Consider the following 24,737-nt stretch of genomic DNA (forward strand, 5'->3'; position numbering starts at 1 on the left):
CTGTCTCATCACATGCAATCGAAGTCCGTCAACGTACTCTGTATTGTTGTTCATAATTTATGAGACAGGTTGGTGTTCTGGGCGTCCACTGAGACCCATTACGATATCCTGGTGCTCTATCATCAATGTATCCGTTACGATGAAAGCCCCATGCATCCTTCTTGGCCTTCATACTAGGCCCACCGACCTGGTTCTTGCATTCTCGAGAACTTTTGCACTCTCGTTATCCTGAATCGCCTCTCAGAACTTCTGCCGCCTCGATGCATCACATCTCGCCTTCCTCTTTTTGTCTGGCGTTGATGAAAGCGATGGCGAGACGCTACGTAAATCTGTCGGTTGTCGCCGCAAGAGGAAGCTGATGAAAATGACCCCTTCGATTGTATCTTGATGGGACATCATGTCTGGGAATAGATGCAAGACACTTGCAGATTTGCACCTTACAAACCCTGCACTCTGTCAGTAGGGGTTGGGAATCTCCGTCCCCTAGGCTTTTGACTTCAGGGGGACACCAGAGAGTAAAGTCTCTCTCCACAGACCGTTCAATATACTTCTGTCATCACAGTAATAGCTAACGCTACCATGTATCATGGCTGCGGATGGCTGGCAGAGGTGACTTCATGAACTCAACATACGAACCCCGTATCTCATCCATGTTGTTATTGAAGCAGTCGCCTAGCAACATAGATCGCATCTATATAAGACGTGTTGTCCTCCTCCTCAAAACAACTTACCTTCTCATCCTCATCACTCTCAGTCTCATCCACACGCAAGCATCCCCAATCGTCTCTTGTTCTGCCTCTGCTCCTTTGTATCTTTACAATGGTGAACTTCAAGAACCTCGCTTTCGCCGCGACTGCCCTCTTCGGGCTCGTCAACGCCGCCCCTACTACTGCCAAGGTTGACTCCAGCAAGATCATTCCTGGCAAGTACATCATCACTCTCAAGTCTGATATTGCTGCTGCCGATGTCGACAGCCATCTCAGCTGGGTTGAGGATGTTCACAAGCGTGGACTGAACAAGCGCGCCGAGAAGGGTGTTGAGCGCACCTACAAGGGCAAGTATGGCTTCCAGGGCTATGCTGGCTCTTTCGACAAGAGCACCGTCGAGGAGATCAAGAAGAACCCTGATGTAAGTGACAGTGAATGTCCATGAGCTATCCAATGCTGATATCCAGTCCAGGTTGCTATCGTTGAAGAGGACCGCGAGTGGGTCATCAACTGGGTTGAGGAGGAGGAAGAAAAGCCAGAGACTCTTGCAAAGCGTGCCTTGACTACCCAGAGCGGCGCCACCTGGGGACTCGGTACGGTCTCTCACCGTTCCAGTGGATCTACCAGCTACATCTACGACACCAACGCTGGTACCAACACCTATGCCTACGTCGTCGACACTGGTGTTCGAACCACCCACAATGAATTTGAGGGCCGTGCTCAGGCCGTCTACACTGCCTTCAGTGGCGACAACGCCGATTCTGTTGGCCACGGTACTCACGTCTCTGGCACCATTGCCGGCAAGACCTACGGTGTCTCCAAGAAGGCCACCATCCAGGCTGTTAAGGTCTTCCAGGGCAGCTCTTCTAGCACCTCTATCATTCTCGCTGGTTTCAACTGGGCTGCCAACGATATCATCTCCAAGGGCCGAACTGCTCGCTCTGTCGTGAACATGTCTCTTGGTGGTGGTTACTCTGCCTCTTTCAACAACGCCGTCAACTCTGCTTCCTCATCTGGTATCATCTCTGCCATTGCTGCTGGAAACGATGGTGCCAACGCCGCCAACACATCTCCTGCCTCTGCTACCAGCGCTATCACTGTCGGTGCTATCGACAGCAGCTGGACCATTGCCTCTTACTCCAACTACGGCACTGTCCTTGACATCTTTGCTCCCGGTTCTGGCGTTCTCTCTGCCTGGTACACTAGCAACAGCGCCACCAACAGCATCAGCGGTACCTCCATGGCTACTCCCCACATTGCTGGTCTTGTCCTCTACGGTATCTCTGTCAATGGTGTCTCTGGCGTCTCTGGTGTCACCAGCTGGCTCACCAGAACTGCTACTTCTGGCAAGATCTCTGGCAACCTCCGCAGCTCCCCCAACCTGATCGGTAACAACGGCAACAGCGCCCAGTAAGCGCTTAAACATCACCAAAAGAGCCAATGGATGTCTGTTGTGAGATCCTGATCCAAGAGGTGGATGAAGGTTGGGAACGATGAGTATATACAAGTTCAAGAATGACTACAAGATTATAAAGGCAGATACTGGAGGAATTTAGGGACACTCTTTGATTCGAAAGTCGCTGTTCATAGGCCATCTGAATATACAACTGTACATATCGCGAGATCTTGGGGCCTCGGTGGTCGTAAACGAAATATGTGACTTCTCCTCATAAGGCACTAATGCCTGGAAAATAGTTTGATATGGCCATAAAAGCTAGGCTTTTGAAACTGCAAGACTTGTCCTCCCCTGGGTTTCAAGCAGCGCTGGCAAGTGACGTTTCTTTCGTACCCAGTTAGGACACAAATCAACATTCAATAAAGTTGTATAATCTAAAGTAGACTTGGCTGATATCCAATAAAGTACTAAAGCTTAGGTAAAGTTTTATAACTTCAAAGTCACTTTAGGTATAGAAGGGCGATAAAGTTGTATAATCTTAGGTAAACTTTTGTACCTCAGAGTCACTTCAGGTATAAAGGGGGCCCCTTCCTCCCACTCTGATCCAACTTTCAACTTTCAACCACATCATATACAATATCCTTTCCACGACGCCAAGATGCCCTGTCATAAACGAAAAGGCCTGTCCCAGGACCCTTTTGAAGGCAATGACGATCCAAACGTTGACATTGTGGATGTGGACAACCATCTTGGACGATCTATTCGGCGCATGATGTTACTTAGCAAAGCAACCCTTCCTATTAACGTGGACGACGACGCTTACGAGTATGACGTCCTGCAAAAGAGCCCTAAAGAGCTTCACCAGGAACTACGCAGACACATCACAGATGTCAAAGAAGGGTTAAAACAGTCTGAAGATAATTCCGACATCGATGAACATATCATAGATGAACTCTCTCGCATGGTCTATGGGACTAATATGATCGAGAATGTGGGTGGAGGTCTTGACATCACACTGAAGCTCTGCAGAGACGTCTTTCGGGGAGACAAAGAACCACCTGAAGAGATTAGCGAAGACGACCCGGAGTACGAACAACTCGATCTCTATCTCTACAATAAGGACCTACCTTGCAGACATGCCGATATCCTTCGAAGTTACCGAGAAATCGTTCAACATGCCAAGGCTGCCAGGTTCATGATCGAGCAAGTCTGCATCAACGACAAGGACTTATCTGAGTATATTATCACGCAAGTACATGGCGACCTGACATACAAAATCGACATCAGCAATGATATACCCTGGAACGAATACAGTGGACAGTATCGATTATGGAATGTCCAGTGTGGTTCTCACGTCTTCATGGACCACAGCAAAGTCCGCATCGCGATGCGCGACATGATAGAGGAACTAGAGTCCGACATCAGAAAGGCTACAGACAAAGGACAAATCGACCCGGTAGCACTTGCTAGCAAGTATTGCCACAAGTTTGTTAACATCCATCCGTTTGGAGACGGCAACGGCAGGATGTGCCGTCTTATTCTTAACACGCTCCTCATCAAGTACGGCGGCGGGTGTCCATTCGTCACCATTGGACTGGACGGCAGAGATCGGCGGGAGTATTTGCGTATTGCCGTGGCACAAAATATGAAGCAGCTCGCGTTTTTCACGCTACAACATGCCCATGACAGTATGCTCAGGCTTAAAGAGGCGACAAAACTTAGGGTATCCCCAGAACCCTAAATGATAAAAAGACTTAGTATAGGTTTAGGATATCTTTAGGATACCTTTTGATAGTTTAACTTGACACCCTATATCAAAGTCTGATGTTTTCTTACTCCTGCCTAGACTCTATCTTTGACTGTGATGCCCGACAGATGTTTATTCCTGGAGGATTATAGTAGAACTCAAAAGAGGCACTTTTAACCGCCACAGGCTCTTTCGGGCATTTTTAGCGAAATCCGGGGTTGTACATAAGACGAAAGTTGGAAATGAGTGCATCATACCGGACCTTTATTCTATTTCATGAAATAAACTGATCTGAAGGCCTCTCAAGTCTGCGCTAATTTCCCAAAATCTTTTGTTACTTGTGATAGAAGCTCTAGGTTTTCTTATTCACTGGGGTTGCCATCAAATATGTAGGGTAGCATAGGCGAGCAAGTGAACAGAAGTGGCGGTAGGCTTCTCATCTCGGATCTCCTTGAGAAACTAGGTGTGATGAACATTTTTGTTTAATTTATCGATGAAGCCATTTTCTTGCATACTCGTCTTGTAAAAGGGCAAGGGTTATTTAAAACGTTCCATAAAGTTATGTAAGTCACAAGCACTTTCAATTGCTTGGTCCCTGTTTCTCTCCAGTGTTGATCCAGAAAATCCTTCTGCCTAGCACCAGCATCCATGTACTTGCTGATCAATATCCCCAGTCGAGCCTCATAAGACACAAGGCTCATCTGCCGGTGCCAAGGACAGCCGGTGTTAAGTCGACTTATCTAACTTGGATAAACCGTCACAGGAGGAACACACACTGAGGATATTAGGTGTTGGAGAAGACATGGGGGATCGCCAGAGTAAGGGCCGACACGGGGACCAAAACTGACACCGGGGAACATGCGGGGAAGAAATGCGTTTCATGATCCCGAGCGTTTAAATAGAGTGCATGTTTGCTATTCATTGCTGGGTCAGAAAACTTGGTAACAGCGCGTGATTTCTTTAATACTCGGCCAACTCTTGCCCACTAAAACATCCGCGTAAGTCGGGGTACTCCGACAGGTTGATGTGGTATTGCCTTTTGCAAGGTAACATCTCGAGTAAGAAAACGGATCTTGTATGGATTGCAATACGATTATTATTATTTTGTGGATTCTTATGTTGTAATATCTCTCGTTGCATGATTGCCTGACTTGCTGATTGTATCGATACTCGACCTGAAAGTAGCTTGTAACTCTAGTAATGAATGAATCAATGATCATAAAGATCGTGCTCATAATATCCTCGCTCATCAGGCAAGATGAGGCTATAATTCCAAAGTGCTTGATATTGCCATATAGAGAAGTCTTTCCGAATATGGACATCCCACGCACCCCCAACCCATCGCCGGAGTCTCACCGACCCTAGCAGTGCTACTCCATAAAGATACATCGTCATTTGTATCTTTTTCTATGTTGCATCTGGGGTCCCCGGATTGGCATGAGTTGTTAGTTGCGGGGAGGTTTTAACATTGAGATCCATGTAATTGATGGCTCGAAATGGCAATGAAATTGTCGATGATGCAAATATTGTGGTTCGTTATATAAGGCCATTGCTCTCCCGATGTTGATCTTGGTTCTGTCACACTCACTTATACTTGCCTCGTGGCTTGGGAGAACTGCTTCACCTCTCGTTAAACGGTGGTGAATATATTTATTGAAGATCCTTTCATCATGGAATCGACAGTTGATGAGCGGACGAAGCTCGCCTACCAAAACCGATGGAGGACTCTTGCCAAGAACCCCAAGCTCATCGTCATCGCTCTCTTCGCCTCGTTCGTCTCCTACGCCCTCATACACAATCTGTCACTGACAATCGCAGCTTCGGTGGCTTTGAGTATGGCTACCAACAAGGTGTCCTAGGCCAGTCCCTAGTGATGCATCGCTTCAAGGACAACTTCCCCTCGATCGTCAACTCGTCCTCAGCCACTGGCTGGCTCACCTCGATCCTTCAGCTCGGTGGCATTTTGGGTTCCTTATCAGCTGGTGTCTTTGGTGAAGTCTACTCACGAAAGTACACCATGTTCATGGCCTGCTGCTGGGTAATTCTTGGTAGTTATTTGTATATCGGAGGAACAAAGGATAATGCGTCTATGCTCTATGCTGGTCGCTTCTTCACTGGAATCGGAGTTGGCACTTTCAGTGGTGTTGGGTGAGTTCTAACTACGACCTAATATTAACAATTGTATCTGACTGACGTCTCTTTAGTCCCCTCTACAACGCCGAGCTGTCCTCTCCCGAACTCCGTGGCTTCCTCGTCTCCTTCTACCAATTCTGCACCATCCTCGGCATCATGCTCTCATTCTGGATCGGATACGGCAGCAACTACATCGGCGGCACAGGAGAAGGCCAAAGCAACCTCGCATGGATGCTCCCATCCATCATCCAAGGAATTCCTGCCGTTCTTCTCGCCATTGGAATCTGGTGGTTGCCGTTTTCCCCGCGTTGGCTCGTCAAGCAGGGTCGTGATGAGGAGGCTCTCAAAACCCTGTCCTACCTTCGCAACCTACCCATTGAGCACGAGCTCATTCAGGTGGAATACAAGGAGATCAAGGCCGAGGCTCTCTTCGAACAACGTGCTTTCGCCAAGAACTTCCCCAACCTGGCTGCTAAAGAGCAGGGCAGTGTCTGGATGGCCCAGTTTGCGCAGTACTATCAGATCTTCCGTACCAAGGATAACTTCAAGCGTGTTGCTACAGCTTGGCTCGTGATGTTCTGGCAGCAGTGGTCTGGTATTGACGCCATCATCTACTATGCCAGTCAAGTCTTTGAAAGTCTAGGTCTTACAGGAGGGACACAGGCTCTACTGGCGACAGGAGTTACGGGTGTTGTGTTCTTCGTCTTCACTCTACCTGCCATGGCGATCATCGACAAGGTTGGACGAAAGCCAATGCTTTATGTGGGATCGATCGTCATGCTTATCTCTATGGTTCTCGCTGGTATTATTGTCGCCAAGTTCCAACACGACTGGGAGACGCATAGTGCTGCTGGTTGGGTTGCCGTGGCTTTCATCTGGCTCTACGTCGGGGCTTTTGGAGCTACATGGGGTCCTGTTTCTTGGACCCTTGTTGCTGAGATTTTCCCTCTCTCCATCCGATCCAAGGGTTCTTCGATTGGTGCTTCTAGTAACTGGGTAAGTAGTCCCATCTCGCTTATGATCCAAGTGTAACTGACGGTGACTCCAGCTCAACAACTTTGCCGTTGCTTTTTACGTGCCTCCCATGTTTGAGACTCTCGAATGGGGCACTTACATCTTCTTTGCCGTTTTCCTGGCATGCAGTATGGTCTGGCTGTACTTTTGCCTTCCAGAAACGAAGGGTGCTACTCTCGAAGATATGGATCGAGTGTTCGGAAGCCACACTGGTGAAGAGGATGCAAAGATGCTGGATGAGGCGCGCCGAGATGTTGGTCTCGGCATTGAGCTTGAGGTTGACGCCTTGAAGGCTGAGAAGGCGTTGGTGGAGGATGGAGAGATTGAGACGAGACCATCTCACCACGAGAACGCTTAGGAGCAAAGATAGCCAAGTGAGTATGTGGGGCAAAGTAATGTACTTGTGTGCATTAGGGATTTCTGTGTATATAGATGCAGATGATACAAGTATTGGCAAGCCACTAAGGTTTATGCTGTGAGACATGATATCGAGTACTGATTGTTCTGGTGTAAGTTGATGAGCCAATGAGGATTCAACTTGGAATGCGGCATCTTTTGGTGGCTGAGGTGGGGTCTATCTTCTGTGGCCCGCCAACCAAACAGTGAGTGAGTGGGGGTACGTACATTTCAACTCCACCACCAAAACCGCGTCAAATTTTCCTTGACCATAATCTTGCCCTTCTCTCACTATCACTCCAAGCCTCTCTCCCTCAGAGCAACACAACACAGCAAGACGCGATCTCAAGATCTAATTATGCGTCTTGCTATAAGGTAGGTACCCATACACCTCTGCTTTCTATCCGCAGCGTTTGTCCTTCAGTCACTCAATCTTCCCACGAGTCTTCCTCACGGAGGGTCTTCTACGGACGGTGCGTTTTGTACTATCCGCACGAAGTAGTCTGAAGGATGATTTAACGACTAAAAAAAGGGACTCGCAATTCATTGTGTGCTTCTTTTTCTTGTCGTAGTTGCTAGAACAACAAGGGCCATCATAGTCCGCGTCCGTCTCGTCTTTGTTGGTCACCTTTTGGTGGATAACATTGTCTCAATTTCTACACGGGCGAGGCTCCAGGAGCACCGACATTCTTTTTCTCTCTCTCTCTTACTGGAATATATATATATATATATATATAGCACATGTGTCACTGTCATGTGATTACAGTACCTGGAATATTATCCAAGTTCATGATATCAAAGACCCTGTTGTTTTTCGACCTTCACCTTAGCACGTGCAGATGCAGATGCAATCAAGGTTTCGTATTCTTTCGTCAGAGTGGATTTGGGCCAGTGAGAGCTCAACGACGTCATCTTTGTGATATCAGATCCAGAACTTGATGTTCTATCTCAACTACCGTATTTGCCTATCTATGCTATGCTATGCTACTCTACTATTAATACCACATATCAAAAGGCCAAGACTGCCAAGTAGATTATCATGTTCAAACTATCCAGATCATCCCCTGTCCATCGCTTCCGTTTGTATCCGTCCACTATGCGATACCTGAACCTCACCAACAACTATGCCACAAAGGCTGATCACTCCAAAAAGTCCAAGTTTGGTGATCTGCCACTGAGCACCACCGGGCCTATTAACTGCGCGCTCAGCGGTACATCGCTCTTGAATACGCCATATCTCAACAAGGGCTCTGCTTTTCCTCCTGATGAGCGTCGAGAGTTTAACCTCACAGGCTTGCTACCGCAAGGTGTTCAGACGCTTGAACAGCAATGCAAACGTGCTTATGAGCAATATTCGTCAAGGCCCGACGACTTAGCCAAGAATACTTTTCTCACTTCACTAAAGGATCAAAATGAGGTTCTGTACTTCAAGGTACCACTCGTGCATTGTTCCGATATAACCGCTATGCTAATTCTTGTGTAAAGCTTCTGCAACTTCATCTCGATGAGATGATGAGCATCGTCTATACACCAACTGAAGGTGATGCTATCCAGAATTACTCTCGACTCTTCAGACGCCCCGAAGGTTGCTATCTCAACATTCGAGACCCAGATCATGTGCATCACAACCTCGCTCAATGGGGAAACCCTGAAGATATTGACTACATTGTCGTATCTGGTATGTTTATTCTTCTCTCCTTCATGTTATTAGCTACTAACGCGATGGCCAGACGGCGAAGAGATCCTCGGTATTGGTGACCAGGGCGTTGGCGGTATTCTCATCTCCGTCGCCAAGTTAGTCCTCACCACTCTCTGTGCAGGCGTCCATCCCAATAGAACCCTTCCAGTTGTCCTCGACTGCGGCACAGATAACAAGGAACTTCTCGATGATGAGCTATATCTCGGTCTCAAAGAGAAGCGTGTTCGTGGTGAGGAGTACGCCAAGTTTGTCGACACATTTGTGCAATCTGCCAGGAAGCTCTATCCCAAGGCCTACATTCACTTTGAAGACTTTGGTTTAACCAATGGTGCGCACCCTTCCTTGCAGTTTGGTGGCATTTCCTGACATTTATGTTTTAACAGCGAGGAAGATTCTTGATCGGTATCGTCCAGACTTTGCTTGCTTCAATGATGATGTTCAAGGAACAGGCTGTGTAACTCTCGCAGCGATCTTGTCAGGTCTTCACGTCAGCAAGCAAAAGCTCAAAGATCTTCGAATGGTCGTCTTTGGAGCTGGTAGTGCTGGACTTGGTATCGCAGATCAAGTTCGAGATGCAATTGCTACGGAAGGAAATATGAGCCATGAGGAGGCAGCAAAGCAGATCTGGTAAGGCGTACACCTACCAGACAGAACACCACTGACTTTCTAGGCTGATTGACAAGCCTGGTCTCCTTACGTCGGAAACCGAAGGTGTCACCGATTCTCAAAAGATCTTTACCAAGGACGCTTCAGAGTGGAAAGACAAGGACGCTGATCTCCTCTCCGTGATCAAGGAGGTTCGACCTAACGTGCTTGTTGGCACGTCTACCAAGCCCGGTGCCTTCACCGAAGATATCATCCGTGCCATGGCTGAGCACCACGAGCGCCCTATTGTTCTTCCTCTCTCCAACCCTACGCGCTTACATGAGGCTAAACCTGAGGATATTCTCAAATGGACAAATGGGAAAGCCCTTGTAGCCACAGGCTCACCCTTCCCACCCGTCAAGGGCCCTTGGGGCAAAGACGGTTCTGAAATCACCATCAATGTCGGCGAATGCAACAACTCAGTTGTCTTCCCAGGCATCGGTCTCGGCTGCGTGCTCTCCCGAGCCAAGCACTTGACAGATCGCATGCTTGTAGCCGCTGTGGAAGGAGTTTCCTCACTGAGCCCTGTTCTCAAAGATTCAACGGCTCCTCTTCTCCCAGACGTGGATTCAGTGCGAGATGTCAGTGTCCGCATTGCCCGCAATGTGATACAAGCAGCTGTCAAGGATGACGAGGCTACACAGGATGGCATCCCTGAAAAGGAAGAAGATTTGGAGGAGTGGGTCAGAGAGCAGATGTGGGATCCCGTCTACCGGCCGTTGAAGAAGGTTGACCTGGAGGGCGCCACCAGAGAGGCTAGAGGAGAGCTCAAGAAAGCTGGAACAGTCCATCGAGTTGGCCATACATAGACTTTGCTTTAGAATATGGATAGAATTCTACGTTCAGGCTTTGGATACGGGTATAGTATATAGTCGAGTTAGTCGACATTCAAAGTCCAGCTTGATATTAATGACAGTGAAGATTCCAAAGCGATCCTAGCCCTGCGTGATAAAAAGAGAACCCAGTATTCAAATATTTCCAAGCCCACTTAAGCTTCCGAAGGTTACATTTACCGGTCGCAAACTCCAACGCCCAACCTACCTTGTCATACAACATACTTCAACGTTTATCCTGCACACCGTCTAGATGACGCCAGCACGCGCAGCCTCACCAGCATTGTCCTGCACGAGATCTTCCATCCTTCTCTTGCCCCTGCCCAGGCCACCCTCACCAACACCCATGCGACGAGCAACATATCGCTGAGCAACAGTACCGATAGAAAGGTTGAGAAGCTCCTCAAGCCACTCGGCGACCCATTCTCGAGGGTCAACGCCACCGCTCTCAATGATATCCCTGATCTCTTCGGGAATATTGGCGTCGGCCACATCGCCATCCTCGCCAGATCGGGGCGTGAGAGGGGCGGGTGTATCGAGCCACTGAACCCATCGAGCAGGAACAGACTGGCTGACGGTATAAAATTCAATGTCATGAACAGGATCCAGGATGAAAACAGCGAAACAAATTAGTTCCTCATTCTCATCTTGGTCCTCGACACCAGAAGAGTCCTTCTCCTTCTCCGCAGAAGCAGTGCGAGCGAACAGGTTCTTGTCCTCATCCACTGAGATTGCCTGGACAGCCAGGAACAGATCCGAGGTTCTAACAGGGTTGGTCTCGCTCACATCTTCGGTGGCCTTGTGCTTGGCTGCTTCGACACCACCATTGGCAGAGAAGTATTCGTTCGCATGCGATTCGGCGTTGGCGCGGCAAAGCTTGGTTCCTTCAGGCAAACCCTTGATCAATCCCAGCTCACGGGGCGTATCAGTTTGTCTCCACCAAGGGCCGTCGTGCCATCCAGTAATACTTTCGGTGCTACGTCGAGAGTGGCTCTCCTGGCCACGCTGAATGACAAGAAGGTCACCGCCCTCAACCTGTGCCATCACATGGCCAAAGACGTTATGGATCAGGGGGTCGAGTGACGGGTAGCCGACAAGATCGTGGGTGATATGAATTAGAAGTCGTTCATGGGAACTGATAGGTGGCGCAAGCGTGTGGAGGATGTTGGTGAAGGTAGGTAGAGCACGGTGTCGGAGTTCATCACCTAAACCCTTAATTAGCTAGAGATTCGTAATTCAGTGTCATTTCGAACATACCATAGGTTCGAAGAGTGTTGACATCAAGTCCCCTGATTCCCTTGACCTGGTCTGCCCACTTCTTGGCCTCTTCATTCTGTTGGATCTGTGAGACAGCGGCTTCGGCCTGCTTCATAGCAGCACTGGCCGTGGATAAAATGCCACCCCACCATCCTCCACCAGAGGCTTGAGGGGCAGTTTCTTGCTGAACAGGCTCAGATGTCGGCTTCTTCTCGTTCTCGTAAAGTTCTGAGCTCGTGGCGCTTGGTGTGAATGTTGCTTTCAGGCTGCGTGCACTATCGGTAGACTTGCGAGGGTCGCCAGCGGGGGGTGTTGCTGTGGAACGACGGGTAGCATCCTTAAGGCGGGGAGTATGGGGTCGTGAAGGCTGCTCTGCCAGTTCCGATTCAAGGTCGGCGAGAATATCCTGATCGGCAAGTGCCTTGGATGCGGCAGAGGTCGGCTTAGACTTTGTTGTCTTCTTGGGCTTCTTATCGCGGTCAAGGCCAGACAACAACTCGTCAATGTCGACGTCGTCACCAGCGGCGGTGGGCTTTGTCTTTTTCGACGCCATAATTGCAGAGACCTGCTACAGCTGCGACCTGGAAAGAGTGTATTGATGTGGAATTGACTTCACGTCAAGTGTCGAAAGTTGTCGTGCTGATGACTTGGTAAAGGCGGGGGTTGAAAGAAGGTTGTTTGGCGCAAAAGAGAGGACTCCTAAGGGAGATGGTTGGAGCTCTGGAGAGGTAGGTACGACACCGACAGCTGCAAGGGTCCAGGAGTACCGGGAAGGCAGGAACGTCTAACACGTGCTGTTTCCGAGTGGGTGATGGCAGTTACATCACTATAGTGAGGAGCTAGGACAACAGCATACACAGATGTAGATAAGTGTTTCGTGTAAGTGAGATCTCATGCAATAGTTAATGATATCATTGCGTTCCTGGGATACTCTTCTTTGAGATTGTCAGATGTAATTGCTGATGTGACTGAAACATCATCTACTTGTTGGCTACTCACCAATGACACCTAATTGTGTGGGCATCAAGCCTCACCAACAGCTCAGCCGGAGTACTCGTCAAGTATTGTAATTGGCTGGCCAGCGACTTACAACAGCAAAGCAACCACTAACACCCAGTGATTTGCAGCAGACGACACGGTCATGCTCATACCTGACTTGTACTAGCGCCGTGTAGTTCCGTGGAAATAGAATTGCCTGATTGGTCTGGAGGAACCCCGGAGAAGGGGACGCTGGGGCGGGTACGTACTGACGGGTTTGCCAGGTCCCTGAGCCTTGTGAGAGATTGGGTCTTTCAGTGGCCGGGATACCACTAACAGAAGAGGCCCCAGGCGGGTCTAGCCTTGGCTGGCTTATTCGGACGGACCAGACCACGACACCTTGAGAAAATCGACGGGAGACCGACATCAGAGCCAAAAGGAGACTGTCTCGTCTTCATCACACACGCCTCTTGTCATATATTGCACTGCACTCTTGGTTAAACCGTCGCCTCCGGTATCAAGGCGTGCGTATCAGGTCACTTCCCATTGTTAAGGGCGTCTTTTTAGCCTTTGTCTTGCGTTTTACTTTTACTCGGGCCCGTCTGTCGTGTCTTGTCCTTTTTTGCAAGTTGCCGCCAATTCCCTGTCCTGTACTTCAAAATTCTTTCTCAGCCCTGGCTTGTTTCTCTTACTCCATCCGACACGCTCATCTCATTCATTCATTCATATCCACGCACTTTGAGCCTCGTCCTCTTTCGAGGCTGCGCCTGTCTGGTTATAAATTTTCAGGCTTGCACGTATTCCCTGATATTTGGCATTGCGCTCTTACTAAGTTACCCGTCCCGTGGATTCACTCGCATGTCGCCTCTCGCGGGCCCGGCTGGCCACTAACTACACGTCCTTGCTGTAAACTTGGATCCCAGCCTCATCCCATCCAACCATTCAAAATCTCTCTCGGGCCAGACAGAACTTACAAGCCTGTCCTGGCTGTACAATGGATCGCTCGCGCCGGATGCCTCAACGTCGCCGTCCGTTAGGAGCTTCTGCTTCTCCTACTTCTACTTCAGAGGCTTCCTTTGACTTGAATCCACTCACAAGTCCTGTTGTTTCTCACACTAATACCACCACAACGCCTCAAGGTGTAGGCGTTGGTGGCCGCCGCTCAGCCAAACCTCTCCAACACGCCTTCACTTTCTCTTCTCCAAGCAGTAGTCGCAATTCGAATGCCAAGAAGCGTTCTACTACTATGGATAACTATCCAATTCCTGATGAGGGTGAGCATGGGCCCAAAAAGGGCGGCCACAGTCTTCGTAAGCGTGCTCGCGTGGATTACACGTTTGAGCACATCGACGACGATGTCATCGTTCCCAATTCCACCTCTTCAGCACGCGGCAAAAAGAGAAGGTCTGAGGTCAACTTTGACACAGATGACTTTTACAGCAATGACTCTAAGAGGCGAGGCGCCTCCATGGGTGCTGACACCCCGTCCAATCGCCGGAGGAATCCGACTCGAAAATCCAGTGACCTCAAGGCATATCATCAAGCTGCCTTGCAAGATGATGATAACGACGTCCAAGACACAATTGAAGTCGGTGCCTATTACTCAGATGTCGATGACTCTGAGCTGAGAGACGCCGCTTCAAATAACTCATCCCCCCAGAATAAGATGCCATCAAAGGACTCACCTAAAAAGTCCCCCCATAATGAGTCCACCAAGGATACATTTGCCGCTCCTCAAGTTGGTGAGAATCAACACCAGCTTGAAACAAAAGAAACCTTACCCGTTCCCCAGGTTGAGCAAATCTCCTCAGACACAGTTTCTTCTGTTGTGGAACCTACACGAACCTCTATCGAGGAACCTGTATCTCGACCTACAGAGCCGCAGGCCGAAAAACTTCCCAAAGTGGAACCCGAGCCGGAATCACTGAGTACAACGCATAAGTCACCGGCTGCAGAAGATATTAATGAAGTAAAGCCACCAGCAGTGGCAGTGGCAGATGCACAATCTGAACCAGCTGCCACGGCAGTGCTAGATTCTCATCCAGTTGAAGTGGAACCAGAGGTAATAACAGAGGCAGTGGCAGCGCCAGTGTCAGAGCCAGTGCCAGCACCGACAATAGCACATCTGCCAATTACAGCCGACGAGAACAATAAGAGTGAATCTGCTCACTCAACTATTGTTCCCGCATCTGAGCCACTGCCTATGCCTGTCAATGGGGTTGCTGAAGTCCCCGCTACCGAACCTCTTCCTCAAGATTCTTCTGAGCCTGCTCTCTCTCTTACCAACACCAACAACACCGATACAGATACCAACATCAAGCAAGAATCATCTCATCACGTCACAAACATCTATCAATTTCCTACAGCAACCGACAAGCTAATCGACCTTCATCAAGACGACAAGATGAACGCAATGGACAACATGGAGATCGATTCTGCTCAGGACGAGCATCCTACTCAGGATGTCGAAATGACTGATGCCGCGCCTCTTGATACACCAGAGCTTGTGCAGGAGCCTGTGCAGGAGCATGTAAGCAAGCCTGCACAAGAGCCCACGGAGCTCACACAAGAACTCGAACAACTTTCACAATTACCCGAACAAGAGCCTGCACAGAAGTCCACGACAGCAGCTTTACCCCCAGCTGTGTCGTCGCGTTCTGCTTCAAGAGCTCGCTCTACATCACCACCAAAGTCACCCTCAAAGCCACCATCACCATCACCTGCTCGAGAGACTGAAGAGCTTCGACAGTCTGTTGAGAACGTCGCATCTCCCCAAAATGTCACCTCCAACGATGTTCCCACGTCTTTGGAGGTGAATGGCGACTCCACAAAGGATGAGAAGGTGAACAATGAGACTGTTGAAAACAATAAAGACAAAGAGTCCGCACAAGTGCCGGCCACTGCCGACGAGCTTCCGATCCCAGACTCACCTGAGATTCCTCTCACTCAAGAGGAACCTACCACCATTTCGAGCCCTACCGAATTGAAAGCTCCTACTCCACCTCCTACTGAGACCATCGAAACCCCCGCTTCTTCTGCTCCCTCAGACACGAAAGCAAGTCCCCAGAAGCCTGTGGCTCCCCGAATTGCCCTGGAGTCAATGCCACAGCCTACCCCCGCCGGCCGCTGGTCACATCTTAGGCCTTATGTCGATGGGGAGTTTACACTATACCCAGAGAAGAAGGGTCGCTCTGATGAAGACGGTGCCAATGATGACACAACACCTGAAGGAAAGGACACTGACATGGAGCCCATGGTGGACGATCAGTATGATATCGTCGATGGGGCGGGTCTCGAAGCACCTACACCCGCACTGAACACTCCTACACGCGGTTCTCCAGTGGCCGACTCCACAGATCCTACAGCTTTCAATTCACCTGCTCCAGGTGGAGATGATGGTGATGACGCTGACGTCTCTGAATCTCAGGAAGTGCCAGGACGTACACGTTATTACAAATATAGAAAGCTCAGAGACCCTGAGGAGTACATCTCCATCCTCGAGAACTACGAGGACATGTCAACTGAAGACCTATACGAACTCCTCGAGGCCGTCAATGTCTCCATGGTTCAGTGGCAGGATGAGTGGAATGACCTGGGCGGTGTTGTTGACGATTACGAGAACTCGCTCCGTCGACGAGCTGCCGATGCCAAGTACGAAGCCCGCACTCGCAACCTCAACCAGCATGGCCTTAACTATGAAGAACCTGAATTCGCTGTCAAGGGCTACAAGTCTCGCGACAAGGAAGGTCTCAATGAGACCCGTTATCTTCAAGGACAAGATCGTATTATGGCAGCTGCCTACGGCTTTGAATACGATCCTCATCCTTCAAAGATTGGCAAGCAAAACCCCGAAACACAACAGGTCGGAATCATGACGCGTGGACGATCTCTGCGAAACCAGCCCCGACAGACCGCAAAGGCCACTGAGACGGATGAAGTTGTCGGCAAACGTCAGCGAAAGCCTGTCCAGCTCTTCGATCCCGCAACACAGGATGTCAGTCGGAGCTCAACACCTGTGCCTCCCACTCGTGGTGGTCGTCGACGCAAGAACGCCAACGCTGAGGATGAGCCTCAAACCAACCTTTCAGTCAGCTTCAACACTGAGGCTGCCTCGGACAATGAGGCTTCGGGTCCCAAGACTAGACGTAAGCGTGGTCGTGGCAAGAATGCTGCTGTTACTGAAGAACCTGCCCCTACACCAGACGCCGAGGAACCAGTACAGGAATCGCCCGCAAAGACTACTCGTCGTGGCCGGGCCAGACCTGCCGTCAAGTATGAAGAGGCTGATCCCAATGAGTTTGTCGATGACGAACCCCAAGAGGAAGAAGAAGTGCAGGAGAAGGAGGAGAAGGCGCCTGTCCGCCGTGCCATTGTTACTCTCAAGCTTCCCAGGGCTTACTATACCGATGTCACGCCTGAAAACGAGATCACCGATAATGGCGACTCTCGCCCTACCACCGCCTCCTCTGAAGCATCTGGCCACACTGTTGAGTCATCTTATTCGTTCCGACCCAAACGACAGAAGCGCTTCCGCGACGATCCCAACGAATCTGAAGAGTTGGCTCAGGCACCGCCCAAGAAGAAGGGCAAGCGAACCAGCGGAGGTGCCACCACCACTGAGGTTCCATCTAGTGCTTCTACACCAGCTCCCTCTGTCGAACCAGCACAAGTGCCAAACAGCCGCAAGATTCAAAAGATCAAAGTGGTCAGGTCTGGCCAGGATGCTAAGAACGGAGGGACACCCGCACCTCAAGCGCTTCCTCCTGCTGCTGCTGTTCCTGCTACAGGACCTCCCTCCGCTCCCCCATCTGTCGCAGGGGACGATGGAGATGATACACCCAAAGATTACAAGTCCATGACTAAGTCAGAGAAGATGTCTGCATCGATGAAGAGTAAGTTTCCTAACATGTTTCTCTTTTTGCCATTCACAATCTAACACAATCACAGATCGTTGGGCCAATGGAAATATGGCTGGAGCCGTTGAGAAACGCAAGGCGACCCTGGCGGCTAAGAAGGCTGCTCAAGCGGCAGCCGAGCAAAGAACAGGTGTCGCCGCTCCCAACAAGCCTAAAGGCAAAGCCACCATCAAGAGGGATTCTTCCTCTCTCAAGATGCAGATGCAGCCTGATCAACCACAGATGCCACCACAGCAACCGCCCATGCTGCATCAACCGCCACCGATGCACCCTCATCAGCATGAGCTTCCTCCTCACCAGTATCACCCTCACCAGCATCAACATCAGCACCCGCCTCACCCGATGCATCTTCAGCAACAACCCCCAATGCATCCAGGTCACCCTCAACATCTTCCTCCTCCCCCTCCACCTCCACCTCCTCATCAAGCTGGAAACCCGCCTCCTCCTTTCATGCATGGCCACCCTCAGCACCACGGCCACGGCCACAGCCACGGGATGCCTGGTATGGGGTACCCCTACTAGAGGATACGAGAGCACGAGACTGGTCTCCAGACTGGCCATCAAATGACGACACTTCTACAAACACAGAACTAAAAAAAAAAGTGAATTAAAAAAAAGCAATAACGTCTCGAGCTTCCGGCCCTTCAGCCCAGTAGCTCAATGTAACTCTCACGACCCACCACGAGGCATGCAGTCTCATCTGGTATATACATACATACAACCACTCTGTATACTACGGAACAAACAAGAGAGGTTTTTTGGATGCCGATTCCGATGCACGTCTTTTCTCTTGTACACTAGATGCGAAGAACTATCGTTCGTTTCTTGTCTTGTTTTTAGTTTTGTTTTATTCTTTCTTCATGTTCATTCATCATACATGGATATATGCATGCGATGGAATGAGGGGGTCTTTGCATAATCGTTTCGGCATGCATCAAATGGGCAACTCGTCCAAGTTGGGAGGTTTTATAGCGTGAGAAAAGGTGTGGCGAGCTTATTAGCAAGCGCCTAAAAGACGAATTTTAATGTCAAGTTATATACATCTAATGTCTGTTTTGGTGTGATTGTGATTGTGTTGTAAATGGATCGAACATTAAACGACTCGTAGAAGATGTTGATTACCACAACGACGAACGAGAAGTGAAGTCAGCGATCTCTGAACTATAGTAAGGTAAACAGGGCACAATAGCAGCTGCGTTGTGAATTCAGATAATGTTATAGACCAATTTGTCTATAGACAGATCGTCCTTATCACTACACCACTCAATTGCAAGAAAAGGGTGTAAAGAATAAACCAGTTGTTTCTATAGGGTAGATGCTGCGCGACATGGACAGCAAGAGTATGCATAGCCAGCTCTTCTGGACCAATCAAGACTTGCAAGCAGGATTTCCAGCAGATTTCATCGATAGATTACGGATCCGTTGGCATATTGAACTCTAGAACTTGACAGTCTAGACTACCAAGTTTCATGCACATCACTAATCATGACTTCACAGGTTCACGGCGAGAAGAATTGCACATAGTTTAACCCAAAAAGAACACAACGCCCAGGGGAAGATGGATTGAAGTGACTTTTGTTTTGTCCTTGATGTGAATGCCTGGTATGTGAATCATCCTTACACGCCGCAAACCGAAATGCAAGAGCCTTGTGCCAAATCCAGCGACTTTAAAAGTAGTAGATAAAAAGAACATTGCCCCGATTTTGATAAAAAACAACCCTCACCCCAGTTTTTCGCCCCTTTGCCAATTCTTGTTGGAAGAGGGGGAAATAAATAAAAGAGGTTCTTTGGGGGGAGGGGGGGAACAGATGTTTCTTTACCGCGCTCTATCTGATCGCATTCGGGACAGAAACCCAACCACCACGCACCGCACGCCCTTTTGTCTTTCCTTGATTCTCTTTCGCAAGCAAGCACTTTACATGACGACACCGGAGTTGCTGGCAATACGCTGGGAGGGGTGTTAGTACAGTGAATGTGAGTCGAAAGTTGGGACAAGAACTTACGGGCCACAGCTCAGCAGCCTCCTTACCGACAGGGCCAGTGATGGCAGAGCCCTTCATCTCACCCTTGGGGTTGACAATCTACACATGCATGTTAGTCTCCGTTTGTCTCGTCTCGTGTGCAAAGGTTGTACATACAACACCAGCGTTGTCCTCAAAGTACAGGAAGACACCGTCGAATCGCTTCCAGGGCTTGGACTGTCGGACGATGACGGCGGGGTGAACCTTCTTTCGGAGCTCAGGCTTTCCCTTCTTGACGGTGGCCATGACCATGTCACCGACACCACCGGCGGGCAATCGGTTCAGGCGGGCACCGATACCCTTGACGGCGATAATGTAGAGGTTTCGGGCACCCGAGTTGTCGGCGCAGTTCATGACGGCACCGCTGGAGAAGGAGTTAGTTTGCTGGTTCGGGGGTTACGGTATTGGGAGTTTTCGTACACAGGGAGACCGAGGGTCATCTTGAGCTTGCCACCAGGGGCACCACGGCTGTGAGAGCAAGTCAGTATTTTGTTTTTGATGCCTTTAACATTTGGTCTTTGTGTCTCTTGTTCTCGTTCTCGTCATGCCGAATTTTCTGCCAAAGTCTGCCCGTCGGTGGTTTCAAGGCTTAGACAGCGTTTGTTTGTCGAGCCATTGTCGTCGAAATCGAATTGAAAAAAATTCAAGGCAAAAGAGCAATGACTTTCGTAGTCACCAGTCAACCCAGTGATGCCGTATTTCTCATGAGATTGTTGTTTATTTTCGTTGTGTGCGCAGGCACAAACTTGGTCGCCCTGATTCCCCCGCCAAAACCAGCACTCGAAATAATTTCCAACTCTTTTTTGCGCATCGGAGCGAAGCCATGACGGACGAGACAGACAGACAAAATTCGAGATGGCGAGAAGCGAGACGAGAGACCTAAAGCGAAGCGAAAGCTGTTGAGGGTATTCGAGAGCTACTTACGAGATCTTGGCCATTTTGTCTGAAGGGTTAGTGTGGCGTTACTTCGTGAAAGAGGTCGTGGTCGGGTTCGGGTCTCGAGATGAACAAACTGACAGTAGCTTCAGTTTTCAGGGCAATTTTGATTTTTCGTGGGGGACAAACCCTAGACGAGGAAGGTGCGATCAGTTCACGTGACTAGAGTGCACCTGCAGAATGGGTCGGCCAATCAAACACTGCCCCTCACTTGGCAGTACTCCTAAAACCCACACCACAACCAAGGCACCTCAATCACACACACATCTTGGTTCAGCCAATATAGTATAAACTTTCTCTTCCTGCTGCCATCAATCCGGCTTGATCCCCGGCGAAGCACGCCCGGTTAGCTCAATCGGTAGAGCGTGAGACTCTTAAGAGTTCACAATCTCAAGGTTGCGGGTTCGACCCCCGCATCGGGCTGTTCCTATAAATACATATTCATGATTGAGATGTGCTTTCTTTTTTTTGCAGTTCTTGAGGCTTGTGTGTATTGACATGAACTTAACAAGTTCGTCCTTGTGTTTTTAATTCTCAACTCATTTGTGTCAGTTGCCTATTTATGTATGGCAATGATAGGAGTTTTAAATAGCAGAGTTTGTGTTTGTGTGCTAAGGGCTCTGGTTGATACCACCAGTCTACCCTGGAATAAGTATTATATTAAGCAGTTAAATTAACATAGCTGGCATGACTTCAATCTCTTACTGTTCAAGATCTCTGTGATATTAACCTCTGATTAGAATTGGCATTGAAGAAATATTTAATTGCCTAATAGTTTAAACTGGCTGGTGTAAATCTAAGCTTGGTCTTGTTCTTGTATAAGTCACTAGTTTCAGCAATCATACCTTAAACATCGGCAACGCAACCACCATCCCTCCCCATTCTTGACAATAATGACATGTGGTCTGCAAAAGTCCAACATAGCTTCGGCAATAAATCAACGATATACTCTACTCATTCTTGAGTCAGGGGAATCTGTCTCCGGCGAAGCGGGGTCTGTGGCCGGCCGGCCATTCGGAGCCGATCCCAAGCCATCACCAAGCGGGACCTCGGCTCGACGTCACTTGAACCGCGCTTCAGACCTCACATGCCCCCTACAAGTATTGGCTTATAGTCATACTGCGAATCTATTGGCCATATGTGAATCTATACACCTATTTACTCCTCATGTCTTTGTTATTTTGTGTCACTCGACGGTCCCTGTCGCGTCAACTCTTCCGTGACACAAACTTGACCGCTCATAGACAAAACTTCAACTTCATACCCAGGATACATCTACCTATTATGACTTCACGGAGCCAATCATCCTCGGAAAATAAACCTCCGCCATCAGAGCCACGGCCAAGTTCTTCAGTTCTCCTAGTCTCGCCTGTCAATGAGGTCCTACTACTTCACCGCGTACACACCTCTACATCATTCGCCTCAGCGCATGTCTTCCCCGGCGGAAATCTAGACCCTTATCATGATGGTATCATACCGGCTGAAGAATCGCCAGAGAGACATCACGATGGACTCGCGTACAGAATTGGTGCTATCAGAGAGACCTTTGAAGAGACTGGTATCTTATTGGCCAAGAAGGATAACGAGCTGGTAAACTTGGCAGTTGAGGATAGAGACACTGCAAGGAAAATGATACATGGGAACCAAGTCAAGTTCCTAGAGTGGCTAAGGTCAGTAGGTGCTGAGCCAGACTTGGGTAAGAATGAATCGACATAAACTATTGTTAAGTGATTATTGACCGAGAACAGATGGTCTCATCCCTTTTACTCGCTGGATCACACCCGCCACCAACACAAAACGCTTCACCACACAGATGTATCTCTACATGCTACCGCAGTCACAAAGTGACATACCATCAGAGATGCTCATACCAACACCAGACAATGGCATTGAACACACAGCAGCCCTCTTTGCACCTGCGGAATCATTTCTCGCCCGTGCCGCCACAAATAGCATCATCCTATTCCCACCGCAGTACTTCCTCCTAAGTTTAGTCGCCAGAGTCTTCCAGAATTCAAAAGCATCATCAGACGGAAAAGGTTCTCCTCAAATCACAGCACAGAGAGAAAACTTACTGTCCTTTCTGAACCGAGTGCCGACAGCAGAGACAGAAAAGGGCCAAGCACACAGGACAGCCATGATTCCATGGAGCGAGAAAGTCATGAGTCCTCATAACCTCTTCATTAGGCAACAGGACAAGAGAATAGTTCTCGGATTGGACAAACCAGGACCAGAGCTCAGGGGCTCCGAGAGAGGTGGCGATTGGGAACATGTGGTGCTTGTGAACTTTGGCAAAGGAGGACCGACCAATGTCGAAGTGAGGCGAAGAGAAGATGCCCTGGAAGAGGAGAGAAAGGTTAAAGCTGATAGCGAGAAGCTCTGAGTTTTAGTAGACATAGAAACCGCCGAATGAGATCGAGGATGAGATTTACATTCACGGTTGATCCACGTACGCAAGTTAAATGAGCCAGTAAATAACAAGGCAAGAGAGACACCGTACATCATCACGAGACTCTGAGTTTGGTAGATACCCTATCATCGATGGAAGAACCCCTTCTATACCTAGCATAGAGCGTCATCCTGACCTATTATAATTTAGGAAGCTTAGGTACCTATTCTAAACTTCGGCATAAACTTCTACTCATAGTTCCGAGAACCATCCTCAACCACTCATAATCAGGAAGCTTTAGGCAAGTTCCATTCACTTCATAGCCAAGACTCCCTAGGTAGGTACCTAAACTTCCAGTTAAGACCATAAACTTTCTGGGAGCCCTCTTCCTTCTTTCTCTGCAGTCAAGCAACTCCTTCCCCAGGCCTACCTCAGCTGCCTATAAAATGCATTCCCTTTCCATCCCTCCCCCCCAAATCTTTTCTTTCTCTCAACCCGACGCTTTTTCTCTCAACTCTTAGGTAAATATCATCAGCATATTCCATTCTCCAAAGCACACTCTATATACTAACCCTTCCGTTATCATGGCAGCTATCAAGATGGAGTCTGATCCTTCCGCCGTCATGGCAATGCAAAATATGGAACCTCTTCGGTTCGATATGGCCCTCAGCCGACACACGGGCAAAGAGGCCTATCACTTAACGGAGGTTCTCAGTCGCATGCTCTACGGATCAAACATGATCGCGCGCGCAGGCGGAAGTCTCCCAACAACCTACAGACTTTGTTGTGCAGTCTTTGAGGAAAGGCTTCATATCCCAGAAGAGATCACTCGGAACGATTATGAGTACGAAGAGATCAAACAGCACTTGGAATTCAGGAACATCCCCGCGTCGCCTGAACGTATCCTGCAAAGTTACCGGGAAACACTGCAGATCGCCCAGGCTGCAAAGTACCTCATTCAAAAGACCGTCCTCGATAGACAAGACCTTGATGAGGCCACCTTGAAGGAGGCACACCACATTCTTACCTACAAGATCGATCTCGACCCGCAAATATCTTGGACGGCCTACAGCGGGAAATATCGCGAATGGAACCCGCCCAACGACATGCGTTTCTTGAACTCAGCCGATATCACTACGGCTATGCCCAGCATGATCAACGACCTCATGGTGGAAATGGACCCTACAAATATGCAACAGTTCACAAAGGAGGCTGTCTATGATTGGATCTGCGATGCCAGCCGATTCTGCCAGCGCTTTATCCTGATCCGCCCCTTTTTAGACGGAAACGGGCGGATGTACCGTTTGTTCCTGACTACCCTCCTCCTCAGAGCGGGCATATGCCCTGCGGTTTATGGACTTTATGCCTTTGATCGATTTCATCATTCGAAGGCTGAAGCCAGTTGCTTCGGGCAGAACAATCAGGAATTGCTAGTGGCGAGAGACGTTGTTCCCTATGTGAACAACCATTACCTGGCAAGATTTGTTCTTGAACATACACATGGCGGGTGGAAGAGCCCGGACCGCCACATGTGGGCATTTCTACAAGCAACGGGCCACGTACAGAACGACCATCCCCTGTCAAGGATGGGTCCTTGTTGAAGATGGTCTAGAATTATTGACGTCCACCTCATGCTGATTCCGCCGGGTATCATACATAATAGACAGGTA

At 49.1% G+C, this 24,737-nt stretch overlaps 9 protein-coding genes and 1 non-coding gene across 10 annotated transcripts; 8 read left to right on the forward strand and 2 right to left on the reverse strand.

Moving 5' to 3' along the window:
• Nucleotides 1-819: 819 nt before the first annotated feature.
• On the forward strand, nt 820-2,121 carry FPRO_01733 (putative endopeptidase K; the record flags this gene model as incomplete). Its single annotated transcript, XM_031228195.1, has 2 exons — nt 820-1,128; nt 1,180-2,121. 2 exons carry the CDS (start codon nt 820-822, stop codon nt 2,119-2,121), a joined length of 1,251 nt encoding a protein of 416 aa, XP_031074740.1.
• A 640-nt stretch (nt 2,122-2,761) lies between these two features.
• On the forward strand, nt 2,762-3,844 carry FPRO_01732 (uncharacterized protein; the record flags this gene model as incomplete). Its single annotated transcript, XM_031228206.1, has 1 exon — nt 2,762-3,844. One exon carries the CDS (start codon nt 2,762-2,764, stop codon nt 3,842-3,844), a length of 1,083 nt encoding a protein of 360 aa, XP_031074741.1.
• Nucleotides 3,845-5,520: 1,676 nt separating this feature from the next.
• FPRO_01731 (uncharacterized protein) lies at nt 5,521-7,355 on the forward strand (the record flags this gene model as incomplete). Its single annotated transcript, XM_031228217.1, has 4 exons — nt 5,521-5,621; nt 5,669-5,998; nt 6,055-6,979; nt 7,032-7,355. 4 exons carry the CDS (start codon nt 5,521-5,523, stop codon nt 7,353-7,355), a joined length of 1,680 nt encoding a protein of 559 aa, XP_031074742.1.
• Nucleotides 7,356-8,489: 1,134 nt separating this feature from the next.
• FPRO_01730 (putative malate dehydrogenase (oxaloacetate decarboxylating) (NADP+)) lies at nt 8,490-10,546 on the forward strand (the record flags this gene model as incomplete). Its single annotated transcript, XM_031228228.1, has 5 exons — nt 8,490-8,825; nt 8,879-9,071; nt 9,124-9,420; nt 9,476-9,719; nt 9,763-10,546. The coding sequence occupies 5 exons, from the start codon at nt 8,490-8,492 to the stop codon at nt 10,544-10,546; spliced, it is 1,854 nt and encodes a 617-aa protein (XP_031074743.1).
• Nucleotides 10,547-10,819: 273 nt separating this feature from the next.
• Nucleotides 10,820-12,380, reverse strand: FPRO_01729 (uncharacterized protein; the record flags this gene model as incomplete). The annotated part of the gene is made up of 2 exons (XM_031228239.1): nt 10,820-11,775; nt 11,828-12,380. 2 exons carry the CDS (start codon nt 12,378-12,380, stop codon nt 10,820-10,822), a joined length of 1,509 nt encoding a protein of 502 aa, XP_031074744.1.
• A 1,419-nt stretch (nt 12,381-13,799) lies between these two features.
• Nucleotides 13,800-18,243, forward strand: FPRO_01728 (uncharacterized protein; the record flags this gene model as incomplete). The annotated part of the gene is made up of 2 exons (XM_031228250.1): nt 13,800-17,697; nt 17,753-18,243. The coding sequence occupies 2 exons, from the start codon at nt 13,800-13,802 to the stop codon at nt 18,241-18,243; spliced, it is 4,389 nt and encodes a 1,462-aa protein (XP_031074745.1).
• A 1,393-nt stretch (nt 18,244-19,636) lies between these two features.
• On the reverse strand, nt 19,637-20,680 carry FPRO_01727 (putative ribosomal protein L23.e, cytosolic; the record flags this gene model as incomplete). The annotated part of the gene is made up of 5 exons (XM_031228262.1): nt 19,637-19,669; nt 19,725-19,802; nt 19,860-20,106; nt 20,163-20,210; nt 20,667-20,680. 5 exons carry the CDS (start codon nt 20,678-20,680, stop codon nt 19,637-19,639), a joined length of 420 nt encoding a protein of 139 aa, XP_031074746.1.
• A 338-nt stretch (nt 20,681-21,018) lies between these two features.
• On the forward strand, nt 21,019-21,101 carry tRNA. The gene is given in 2 exon segments: nt 21,019-21,055; nt 21,066-21,101. It is a non-coding gene; the product is annotated as a tRNA-Lys (tRNA).
• Nucleotides 21,102-21,962: 861 nt separating this feature from the next.
• On the forward strand, nt 21,963-23,061 carry FPRO_01726 (uncharacterized protein; the record flags this gene model as incomplete). The annotated part of the gene is made up of 2 exons (XM_031228273.1): nt 21,963-22,374; nt 22,427-23,061. The coding sequence occupies 2 exons, from the start codon at nt 21,963-21,965 to the stop codon at nt 23,059-23,061; spliced, it is 1,047 nt and encodes a 348-aa protein (XP_031074747.1).
• Nucleotides 23,062-23,651: 590 nt separating this feature from the next.
• FPRO_01725 (uncharacterized protein) lies at nt 23,652-24,668 on the forward strand (the record flags this gene model as incomplete). The annotated part of the gene is made up of 1 exon (XM_031228284.1): nt 23,652-24,668. One exon carries the CDS (start codon nt 23,652-23,654, stop codon nt 24,666-24,668), a length of 1,017 nt encoding a protein of 338 aa, XP_031074748.1.
• Nucleotides 24,669-24,737: the final 69 nt, after the last annotated feature.

This window comes from Fusarium proliferatum (assembly GCF_900067095.1).
Source record: "Fusarium proliferatum ET1 genome assembly, contig: FPRO_scaffold001, whole genome shotgun sequence".
In the NCBI taxonomy this organism is placed as follows: Eukaryota; Fungi; Ascomycota; class Sordariomycetes; order Hypocreales; family Nectriaceae; genus Fusarium; species Fusarium proliferatum.